This window comes from Capsicum annuum, chromosome 8 (genome assembly GCF_002878395.1).
Source record: "Capsicum annuum cultivar UCD-10X-F1 chromosome 8, UCD10Xv1.1, whole genome shotgun sequence".
In the NCBI taxonomy this organism is placed as follows: Eukaryota; Viridiplantae; Streptophyta; class Magnoliopsida; order Solanales; family Solanaceae; genus Capsicum; species Capsicum annuum.
The window spans coordinates 532,714-544,822 of NC_061118.1; the positions used below are offsets into that span (position 1 = coordinate 532,714).

A 12,109-nucleotide genomic window follows, 5' to 3' on the forward strand; every position below is an offset into this window, starting at 1 on the left:
TTCAACTAGTTTTAGTAATTTTCAATAATTTGAAAGTAGATGTAGATATATATATATATATATTTAGATTTGGGTCTTTAAGTTGTAATATTTGTTCATTAATTGTTAATTAAATGATCGAAAACCCAATATAAACTTAAAACCTAAACTGTTCACTCTTCATCTCACTTTTTAGTTTCAAGAGAGTTTTTCGCTCCTCATTTTTTCTTAATTATGGTTTTTCATTAGCACATGAGTGAAAACATATTTGATCTAGTCTTCGATCACAATATAATTCTAAAAACTAAAGATGATAAAAAAACCCAAAAAAAAAAACGAAAAAACCGAAAAATCCAAAAAAAACGACTAAAACCTATACCGAAAAAAATAATTTTATGTTGGTTTGATTTGGTTTATAGTTTTAATAAACCGACATGATTGGTTTGTTTTTTTTTTTAATAAAAACCGAACCAACCCGACCTATGTATACCCCTACTTGTAAGTAAGTAGCATTTCTCACCAAGTCGTCTAATATATTAAATTTTATGGCTAACCTTTTTTTTAATCAAGTAATAACAATAGGGCATAAAAAGTGCGCGTATACAAGAAGTATACTAAAAATTAGAGAACCTAACAACAGAACTTGGTTTTCACAAAACCAGTAAATCCTCTATATCTATAGGAACTTCATGGGTGCACCAAGAAGCAATAAGAACAAAGAGACTATTTCTCAAATAAGCAAATCTTTCTCAACACCCTCAAAAGCTCTCCTATTCCACTCTCCATATGGTCACACGAGTGCCAAGGGAGCAACATCCCATTCTCTGCTTTTTCTCTTCCGTCTTCTGAGGGACCAACTAACCATTGAATCTTTCACAGTGCACGATATCACCCACTCAAACTCCAAACCATCTCAGAATTTTCCCCCACAAAGAAGATGCTAACCGACAGTGTAATAAAAGACGGTTTATGTCTTCACACTCTTTACACATGAAACACAAACTAATACAAATGATCTTCCTTTTCATCAAATTCTCTGCCATCAAAGTCCCCCCCGTCCCACATCGAACCGTGGTGAAAAGTTGATTCCTCCCTAGATAGGAGTTCCTGTAATAAGATTTCACTGAGAAAACACCACTTCCTCCCGTCTGCATCTCCATACATCAACAGTATCCATAAAAACTTTTTGTTGGTTAAGCAATCCCAGTCAAATTTTTAAATTCTCCAACCTCCAGTGTTGTAGATACTTCCTAAACCTCAAATTCGAAAGAACTTCTCCCCCTTGCATACTCCATAACCTTGTGAGCTAGTTAAATCTTTTCGGAAATAAATGAACTATAAAGCTTATTATGTAGGAGATGTTTGTTAACAACCCGTGAAGGGATTTCGGTTTAATTATAGTGACCCTTGTGACTTGTTAGTTAGTACTACTTTGCTATCTCCAAATACAAACAGTAGCATGTTTCTGTCATTGCTACTGTTTTAATGTAGTTACTAGCTTGAATTTTTCTCCTTTGCCAATTGTTTTGTGAGTGACTTCGGCATGTTAAATTTAATGTCTTTGTTTCATTTTTGGTTTCAGATTTTTGAAGTTGGTGATGTTGTCTTCTTAGATGCCACAAATGATGTTGGTGCAGTAAACCGTCGCCACCTTGCTGCTTTGTATTGTGGCGCAACTTCAGGATTTGAGGTACAGATTTACCATAATTATAGGTCGTATAGTTGTAGTTTAGGTGTTATGCACTCCAAAATCTCGTTGGATGTGCTGCACATTACAAACTTAAGTTGTTGGAATATGTATTGTAATTTGGATGGATATTTTACTTGTAAAGGAAGCTCCGTTCTAGGACTATTCTTTATTTCTTCAGGGAGAGGTGATTGCCAGTGAAAGTTTAAAATGGAAAGGCTGTTGTCTGTATGAAAATAGCCTATTACCTCAATCATGATAGTTATTTCATATGAGAGCTGGACCTAAAGATGAAGTCACCTCTGCCATCCAGTCCCTGCAGATCCTCTTTTGGTCTTCCTCTCAGAATGACCCCTTTCCTGTTGTGCCCTCTGTTGCAATAAGATTGTCCTACTTCCCCTTGTGGTCTGCCCTATGTAGCTTACCTCTCTTTAATGGGATTTTTTTTCCTCCCTCCATGTTATTTCAGATCGGAGTGGCATTTTCCAGCTGAGTTCTCCACTTGTACAAATGATTGTTAAAACGCTTATTTACCAAATTCAGTATAACAATCGATTCAAGCATTTTATTCGCAAGTCTTGTGCTAATATATTTTAGAATAGGTTGCTATAGTGGGATGAGGGAGTATCTTAAGACAGAGATCATTGCAAGTACCACTCTCCCTTTGCAAGAACTCTTGTATGCACAGAGAGAGTTCTGGAGAAGTCCATCGTTAGCTTAGGTTCAGAATGATTTCTTATCCTGCTTCGACATCAGTTGTGCTGTGGTGATCTCTGCAAAGTTTGAACTTGTGCATCCACAATTACTGTATACTTCTGGAGAACAATGACCAAATTAGGAAGGTTCTTGAATAAAATATATTTTGCTATTTTGCTTATACTGAAATTCGACTATTAGAATATCTGGAGTGGAACTTCATCCCTTAAACATAAATTCTTTCGTCTCTCGAGCAATGATTTGATTACTTCATTCTGTTATCAGAGTCATTTGTATAATTATAATAGTGCTGTATGCTGTGCACTATCTTCCAGACCCTCAACATGTTCTGGATTTTTTTTAAGGAAAACGTTTGACGCTCTTCGCATTTTTTCCAGCTAATACATGGTCTACTCGACAAAATCATGGAAGCAACTGGTGCTAATTTTGTATCACCTGGAAACAGTTCAGGCTACTATATAGAAAAATCAGAGGTAGCTATTTGCATTTTTCCAATTTGCTTGCTTCATTTCATTATGAGTACTTTTCTGTGTGCTTATTTCTGTCTTAATGTGTCATAGGAACCTGCATTACTTCAGGGGAGACAAGCTAGCGTTATTTACGCAGGAAAGCGAATTGGAACATTCGGCATTGTGCACCCCAAGGTATTCACTTAATATGCACTGATTTTGTATACATAACTTGTCAATTAATTGGAAACAACCTCTAGCAGAAATGCAAGGTAAGGCTGCGTACAATACACCCTTGTGGTGGGGACCTTCCCCGGACCCTGCGCATAGCGGGAGCTTTAGTGCACCAGACTTTTTTGCATTTTAGAGCATCTTGAGTTTGAAGTCCTATTTAAATTCTTTTACCCTTCTTTTTGGGCTATATTGCATATTTTCATTTGGATGCATGGTCAGTCACGACTTGAGTCTTGTCAATCAACACTATGCCATCTGCAAAGAGCATACACCATGACACCTCTCCTTGGATACGCTGTGTCAGCACATCCATCACTAAGACAAATAGAAACGGGCTAAGAGACGATCCCTAGTGCAACCCTATAATAATATATTGATAAAAATACCGCCCCCTCTTTCCTAATTTTTGTGGTACTCCTTCCTTTTTAGTCCGTTCGAATAGAATGAGTAGTCCGTTCGAATAGAATGAGACTTTCTATATTTAAAAAAAGTTCATATATAGTATATATGAACTTTAAACATTCCTTTTAATCCTATTAAGATGATTTATAGCAACAGAAATGTATGTCTTGTGTTAAACCACAAATTTCAAATGTCTCTTTTCTGGTGGCCAATTAACGACCTCATAAATTGGGACAGAGGGAGTATATTTAGAGCAATTTATCCGTATCCACACTAGGATCCATATCCCCATCCAAAATTCATTTGATGAATAATCGGACGACACCCATATGGGATACCCGCACCCTTTTCAGAGCAGCATAGCTTATAGATTTTCCAAGGACCATCTCTTTAATTGTTCTCAAACAAAGACCAACAGGCAAGGGTTCCTGGTTATGCATTGAATTTAGACCTTGCGGTATATATGTGTGGGCAGTTTGCAACTGCAAATTATCGCCCCAATTCAGGAGTTATACGTGTTTTGCCTTTCGGTTTCAGGTCCTCAAGGAGTTTGACATTCCGGATCCCTGCTCCTTTCTGGAGCTTGACATGCAGACTTTCCTATAGTCAGGTTTCACGACGCGGTAATTTTCACACTCGTCTCATGTTTTCCTCCCTTTTTACCCGGAATGAACACACATTTAATTTATGTTTGCCAGAGCATCAGCTACCATCCCCTTTCTTCCTGGGAAGCCTTTGTCGGCGTTGGTTCCTTTACGTACTTATAAAGCTTTTGAAGTCAGCGGCCTGAGCTGTTCGAATGTGGTGACAATTTTGATAGATATGTCTCATATTGATTATTATTAATACTTGGTAATCGAGGAAGAAGATGATCCAACGTTCATTTCGTTCACTTACTGTTTGACAGGAAACATAAGATGATTTTTTTTTTCCAGATGTAATGGTCACTTGCTTACCCTTTCTTATAGCTGAATGAATTATTTGGTTTGGGCATGAAAATAGCCTTAACCAGTTTGCCATTGTCCAATTTTGTACCTTAGGAAGCTAAACCTAAACCCCAAACTTAGGGGTCGTTTGGTTGGAAAAGGGTTATCTCGGGATTAGTTATCCCGCCATCTATTTGGGATAACTTATCACATCACTATGACGTAAATGGTGGGATAAGTTATCCCGACCTTGACAAGCAAACAGTGATGTTGATTAGCCATAAGTTATGAGCATTATTAAGAGTTGGATTGATTCATCATCAACAACAACGTACACTAACACACATGAAGAATAACCAAGTTCATAAATTAAGGTTTTATGACCCTGAAATGTTTAAATATACCACGTTAGTTATAGTGAACAGTCAGTATTGCTCACACCAATGTGTCGATGAATCTATCGAGCCAATCAAAGTCCACCAACCAAATTCGCGAAAATCATCATGTACTAACACAAGAAAAATGATTAAATTCATGAATTCAATTTTCATGATCTTGAAATGTGAAAACATACTACTTACGTAATGGAAACATGGTGAATATTAGTCACTAAGATGTTTCAAAGGATCCATTAACTTTTAGGCCAAATGGAGTACGTCAACCGAATTCATGAAAATCAGCGTCTAATCATATACACACAGGAAATGTGTTAGCCCACGGTTCGGAGGGTTGGGACTGGGATTCGGGCTCGGGTTACCCCCTGACGGTCTATTGAGTGGATGTGGTTGGTTTGGCGGGGTTGGTGCAACCATTTTTTTAAGTCGAATGAGCAAAACAACGAGAATTGCGGGGGTTTTGTGACTTTCGGTGGGCGTTAACCATGGTTCGGGGGGTGGACTTGGTTTAGGCCAAAACTTCTCGGGCGACCCGCTGGTGGCCTATTGAGTGAATCTGGTTGGTTTTATGGGATCGATGAAGCTATTTTCCAAGTTAAACGGGTAAAACGATGTGAATTGCAATTTTTTTTAGACTATTGGTGGGTGTTGCTCACGGTTTGGGGGTGGGTTTTGGCTCAGACTTTGGTTTTGGCTGAAACTTCTCGAGAGGCCTTCCGACGGCCTATTAAGTGTATCTGGTTGGTTCGGTAGGGTATGTGAAGCCATTTTCAAGTCAAATGGGTGAAACAACGAGAATCGTAAGTGTTTTGCGACTTTCGATGGGTGTTAGCCCACAATTCAGGAGGTGAGTTAGCCCAGGGTTCCGAGGGTAGGCTCGCGGTTAAGCGGAGTTTTGGGACGAAAATCGACGGGCCACCCCTAGGCTGTCTGAGGATCGGGTAAGTGTGGGTCGGCAGGGCCATCTGAGCGGTTAAACGGGCGAAATAGCGTGAACAAGTCATTTTCAAGTCAAATCGGTGCGAGCTTGGGACCACATAGAGTTTTGAGTCAAAAATCGATTAGCGGCCCCCGCTAGCTGAGGAGCGGGTGAGTGTGTGTCGCGGGGTTGACGGGTCCATCTGGGTCGTCAAACAGGCGAGACAGCGAGAATGGACCATTTTTGGGCCAAATCGATGTACTATGGCTCGATTCTGGGGTTGGGCACGAGGCTCGGTGGAGTTTTGGGTTAAAAATCGATTGGAGCCCCCCAGCTGGCTAAGGAACGGGTGAGAGTGGGCCGGTTGAGTCGGCGGGGCCATTGGGTAGTCAAACGGGCGAAACGGTGCGAACAGATCATTTTTGGGCCAAATTGGTGTGACAACCCACGGTTTCGAGGGTGGGCTCAGGGCTTGACGGAGTTTTGGGTCGAAAATCGACCAGAGGCCCCCCAACTGGCTAAGGAGCGAGTGAGTGTGGGCCGGTTGGGTCAACGAGGTCATTTGGGTGGTCAAACGGCGCGAACGGCCTGTTTTCGGGCCAAGTCGCCACAAAAGCTGTCACTAAAAGAATATTTTTTTTTTAATAAGTTTGAGTAATAACAAAGTCGCCACTAAATCCTGTCACTAAAAGTATTTTTTTAAAAAAATTAATTAGTTTTAGTGACAACAAATTCGCCACTAATTCGTGTCACTAAAAGTATATTTTTCTTAGGCAAAATGACCTTATGGATGCTTGTACTATGTCGTTTTTATAAGTTGAAAGCTTCTACTTACATGTTTGTTGTCATCTAGACCCTTGAACTCATAAAAAAAGCAACATTTTGCATTCTTTGACCGTTGACCTTACCTATGTGGCATTGAAATGGTGACAAGGACAAAGAGAGTGTAGCCACTCGGCTGGGGGTGCGAGTGAGGGTTAATTTTTGAACAATTTTACATTAAAATAATTAAAAAAAAATCATATTAATTTTTTTAAAAAAAATAAAAAGGGTCCTTTTTTCCCTCCATCTTTTGAAATTTAAAAATATTTTTAAAAAAGTAAAAATAATTTTAAAATATTTTTAAAAATTAAAAAGGGTCCTTTTTTTTCCCTTCATCTTTTTTAATTTAAAAATATTTTTAAAATTTTTTAAAAAATTTAAAAAGGGTCCTTTTTTCTCTTCATATTTTTAAATATAAAAATATTTTTAAAAATTTAAAAATAATTTAAAAATAATTTGAATATATTTTTATAAATTTAAAAATATTTTAAAATTTTAAAGAAAACTTAAAGAATGGTCCTTTTTTTCCCTCCATCTTTTTTAAATTAAAAATAATTTTAAAAAATATTTTTAAAATTTTTAAAAAGGGTCTCTTTTTTTCCTCCATCTTTTTTAATTTAAAAATATTTAAAAATTTTAAAAATAATTTAAAAATCATATTAAAAATATTTTTAAAAATTTAAGAAAAAAATATATTTTTCCCTCCCCACCCCAGCTCGACCCCACACCCTACCCAGCCCCATTCTACCCCACCCCAGCCCTATCCAACCCCTCCCCACCCCAGCCCCAGCCCTTCCAGCCCACACACCCCACCCCAACACTCTTCGAAACCCCCTTCCCCCCCCCTCCCCCCACACGTTCTCTTTTTATTTTTTATTTTAATTTTTCCTCTCAATTCAATTTTTTTTTAATTAAAATTTAAATTTGAAATCTTTTTATTTTTTTTGGAGATTAAAATTTAAATTTAAATTGAAAGTGAGTGATAGTAAATATTGAAAAAAATTAGCGAATTTTGCTTAAAAAAATAAACTTTTTGTGAATTTGTTAAAAATATTCAACTATAAAAATCAAAAATTTATTATGTTTGTATATATGAATTTATAGTTAAAAATTTAAATTAGTTGGAGAAGAATTTTAATTATTTGGAATGGATTTGATGTTTAATTTGTGAGCAAAAATAAAAACATGATTATTAAAAATTTTCTACAATTTATAATTTTTTCTTATTTAATTAAATTAATTTTAATATTTAATTTGTTATGTAGCATTTTAAAAATGACTTAAAATTTAATGTAATACTTTTTTTTAAATGACGTGTCAGGCGTTGCAAACGTTGCAGTTGATGTGGCAGCTGACGTGGGGGAGAGTGTGTTACACTCACCAAAAAAGGATTTAAAATATTGCTTTTTAGAGGGTTCAGGGATCCAGATGACAAACATGTTAGTAAAAGTGTCCAACTTACAAAATCGACATAGTACAGGGTTCAGAAAGTCATTTTGCCTTTTTTGTAATTAGTTTTAGTGACAACAAAGTCGCCACTAATTCCTGTCATTAAAAGTATATTTTTTTTATTTTTTAATTAGTTTTAGTGACAATAAAGTTGCCACTAATTCCTGTCACTAAAAGTATGTTTTCAATTAGTTTTAGTGACAACAAAGTCGCCACTAAAGTCTGTCACTAAACGTATATTATTTAATTTTTTTAATTAGTTTTAGTGACAACAAAGTCTGCTACTAAATCATGTCACTAATGGTATTTTTTTATTTTTAATAAGTGTTAGTGACAAAAAAGTCACCACTAAATCCTGTGACTACAAGTATCTTTTTATTTTTTAATAAGTTTTAATGACATCATAGTCGCCACAAAAAGCTGTCATTGGGTGGTCAAACAGGCGAACTGGCGCGAACGGATCATTTTCAAGCCAAATCAATGTGCTATAGCCCGCGATTTTTGGGGTGGGCTTGGAGCCGGAGGTGTTTTAGGCCGAAAATCGACCGGGGTGCCCCTGGCAGGCTGGGGAGCAGCCTAATCTGGGCCTTGGGGAGGGATGGGCTATTTGGGTGGTCAAACGGGCGAAACAACCCGAATGGGCCATTTTCGGGCTAAATTGATGTGCTATAGCCAACGGTTTTTGGGGTGGGCCTGATGGACGGTGTGTTTTTGATCAAAAATCGACCGGACTACCCCAAGCTGGCTGGGGAGCGGCCTAGCGTGGGCTCTTGGGGTGGGATAGGCTAGTTGAGTGGTCAAATGAGAGAAACAGGGCGAATAGACCATTTTTGGGCTAAATCGGTGTGCTATAGCCCACAATTTTAGGGGTGGGCCCTGGGGCCGGGCGTATTTATAGCCGAAAATCGACTGGGCTACCCCAGGCTGGCTGGGGTGTGGCCTAGTATGGGTCCTTGGGGTGTGATAGGCTATTTAAATGGTCAAACGGGCGAAATGGCACGAACGAGCCATTTTCAGGTCAAATCAATGTGCTATAGCCAAAGGTTTTTGGGGTGGGCATAGGGGTCGCGCGTGTTTTTGGCTGAAAATCAATCTGGCTGCCCAAGTAGGCTGGGGAGCGACCTAGTGTGGGCCATTGGGGTGGGATAGGCTATTTGGGAGGTCAAACAGGCGAAACGACGTGAACGGGCCATTTTTAGGCCAAATCAGTGTGCTAGCCCATGGTTTTTGAGGTGGGCCCAGGGGCCGAGCGTGTTTTTGGTCAAAAATCGATCGGGCTGCCCCAAAGAGACTGGGGAGCGACTTAGTGTGGGCCCTTGGGGAGGGTTAGGCTATTTGGGTGGTCAAATGAGCAAAACAGCGTGAACGGGCCATTTTTAGGCCAAATCGGTGTGCTATAGCCCACCGTTTTAGGGTTGGGCCTAGGGCCGGGCATATTTTTGGCCAAAAATTGATCGGGCTGCCCCAGGTAGTCTGGGAGCGACCTAGTATGGGCCCTTGGGGTGGGATAGGCTATTTGGGTAGTCAAATGGGCGAAACAACGCGAACAGGCCATTTTCGAGCGAAATTAGTGTGCTATAGCCCACTATTTTTGGGGTAGGCCCGGGGTCAGGCGTGTTTTTGGCCAAAAATTGACCAGGATGCCCCAGGCAGGCTGGGGAGCGGCTTAGTATGGGCCCTTGGGGTGGGATAGGCTATGTGGGTAGTTAAACAGGCAAAACAGCGTGAACGGGCCATTTTCGGGCTAAATCGGTGTGCTAGTCCATGGTTTTCAGGGTAGGCCCAGACCCCAGGTGTGTTTTTGGCCGAAAATCGACCGGGCTGCTCTAGGAAGGCTAGGAAGTGACCTAGTATGGGCCTTTGGGGTGGGATAGGCTATTTGGGTGGTCAAACGGATAAAACAACGCGAATGGGCCATTTTCGAGTTAAATCAGTGAGCTATCGCCCACGATTTTTGAGGTGGGCTCGGGGGATGGGCGTGTTTTTGGCTGAAAATTAACAGGTCAGCCACAGGTAGACTGGGATGCTGCCTAGTGTAGGCCCTTGGGGTGGGATAGGCTATTTGGGTGGTCAAACAGGCGAAACAGCACGAACGGGCCATTTTCGAGCCAAATCGGTGTACTATAGCCCACGATTTTGGGGATGGGCCTGGGGGCCGGGCGTATTATTAGACGAAAATCGATCAGGCTTCCCCAGGCAGGCTGGGGAGCAGCCTAGTTTGGGCTTTTGGGGGTGGGATAAGCTATTTTGGTGGTCAAACGGGCAAAACGGCGCAAACGAGCCATTTCCGAGCCAAATCGGTGTGCTATAACTCTCGATTTTCGGGGGTGGGCCCAGGGGGCGGGTGTGTTTTTGGCTGAAAATCGACTGGATTACCCATGGCAGGCTGGAAGCGGCCTAGTATGGGCCCTTGGGGTGGGATAGGCTATTTGGGTGGTCAAATGGGCGAAACGACGCTAACTGGCCATTTTCGGGATAAATTAGTGTGCTATAGCCCACGATTTTTGGGGTAGGCCCCTGGGCCGGGCATGTTTTTGGCCAAAAATCGACCGTGATACCCCAGGCAGGCTGGGGAGTGGCCTAGTATGGCCCTTGGGGTGGGATAGGCTATTTGGATGGTCAAACGGGCGAAAAGGTGCGAACGTTCCATTATTGGGTTAAATCGGTGTGCTATAGCCCATGGTTTTAGTGATGGACCTGGGGCCGGGCATGTTTTTGACCAAAAATACCGGGCTACCCCAGGAAGTCTGAGGAGCGGCTTAGTGTGGGCCCTTCAGGTGGGGTAGGCTATTTGGGTTGTCAAACGGGCGAAACAACGTGAACGGGCCATTTTCAGGCCAAATCAGTGTGCTATAGCCCACAGTTTTCGAGGTGGGCCCAGGGGCCGGGCGTGTTTTTGGCTGAAAATCAGTTTGGCTGCCCTGGGCAGGCTGGAAAGCAGCCAAGTGTGGGCCCTTGGGGTGAGATAGGCTATTTGGGTGGTCAAACAAGCGAAACGGCACGAACGGGCCATTTTCGGGCCAAATCGGTGTGCTATAGCCCATAATTTTTGGGGTGGGCCTGGGGGCCGAGCATGTTTTTGGTCAAAAATCAATCGAGCTGCCCCAGGCAGGCTGGAAAGCAGCCTAGTATGGGTCCTTGAGGTGGGATAGGCTATTTGGGTGGTCAAACGTACGAAACGACGTAAATGGGCCATTTTTGGGCCAAATCGGTATGTTATAGCCTACGATTTTTGGGATGGGCCCAGGGGTCGGGCGTTATTTTGGTAAAAAATCTATCGGGTTGCCCCTACAGGCTGGGGAGCAGCCTAGTGTGGACCTTTGTGGTTTTCGGGGCGGTTTGGGTGGTCAAACGAGTGAAACAGCGTCAACAGGGCATTTTCTGGCCAAATCGGCGTGCTATAGCCCACGATTTTTGAGGTGGCCTCGAGGTCCGGCGTGATTTTTGATGAAAATAAATCGGGCTGCCCCAGGCAGGCAGGGGGGCAGCCTAGTGTGGACCTTTAGGGTGGGCGGGCCCGTTTCGGTGGTCCAACGGGCGAAACGGTGCGAACGAGCCATTTTCGGGCTAAATCGATGTGTTATAGCCCACATTTTCTGAGGTGGGTTCGGGGCTCGGGCTTGTTTTTTGACAAAAATTGACGGGGCTGCCCCAGGCAGACTATGGAGCGGCCTAGTGTGGGCCTTTCGGGTGGGCGGGGTCGTTTGGGTGGCTAAAGAGGCGAAACGACGCAAATGGATCACTTTTTGGCCAAATCATTATGGTATAGCCCACGGTGGGCGTGCTTTTGGCCGAAAATCAATCGGGCTGCCCCAGGTAGGCTAAGGAGCGGTCTAATGTGTGCTTTTTGGGTGGGTAGGGCCATTTGGGTGGTCAAACAGATGAAACGGCGTGAACGGCCTAATTTTGGGTCAAATTGATGTGTTATAGCCCACAGTTTCTGGGTTGAGCTCGAGATCGGGCGTGTTTTGGGCCAAAATCGATCGGGCTACCCCAGACTGGCTGGGGAGCAGTCTAGTGTTGGCCTTTAGGGTAGGCGGGGCCGTTTAGGTGGTCAAATGGGTGAAACAGTGCAAACGAGCCATTTTCGAGTTAAATCGATGTGCTATAGCCTACGGTTTCTAGGGTGA

At 42.0% G+C, this 12,109-nt stretch overlaps 1 protein-coding gene across 2 annotated transcripts in view; it reads left to right on the forward strand.

The window, feature by feature from the left end:
- Nucleotides 1-4,495, forward strand: part of LOC107838711 (phenylalanine--tRNA ligase beta subunit, cytoplasmic) — a 15,306-nt gene extending 10,811 nt beyond the window's left edge. The window contains exons 16-20 of one of the 2 annotated variants that reach the window (XM_047394240.1): nt 1,562-1,669; nt 2,761-2,856; nt 2,944-3,027; nt 4,006-4,091; nt 4,167-4,495. In XM_047394240.1, coding sequence (XP_047250196.1) covers nt 1,562-1,669; nt 2,761-2,856; nt 2,944-3,027; nt 4,006-4,074 — 357 coding nt within the window. In that variant the 3' untranslated portion in view covers nt 4,075-4,091; nt 4,167-4,495. The remainder of the gene's footprint in view (nt 1-1,561; nt 1,670-2,760; nt 2,857-2,943; nt 3,028-4,005; nt 4,092-4,166) is intronic. The other variant, XM_047394241.1, reaches the window with a different exon arrangement.
- The last annotated feature ends 7,614 nt before the right edge of the window (nt 4,496-12,109 follow it).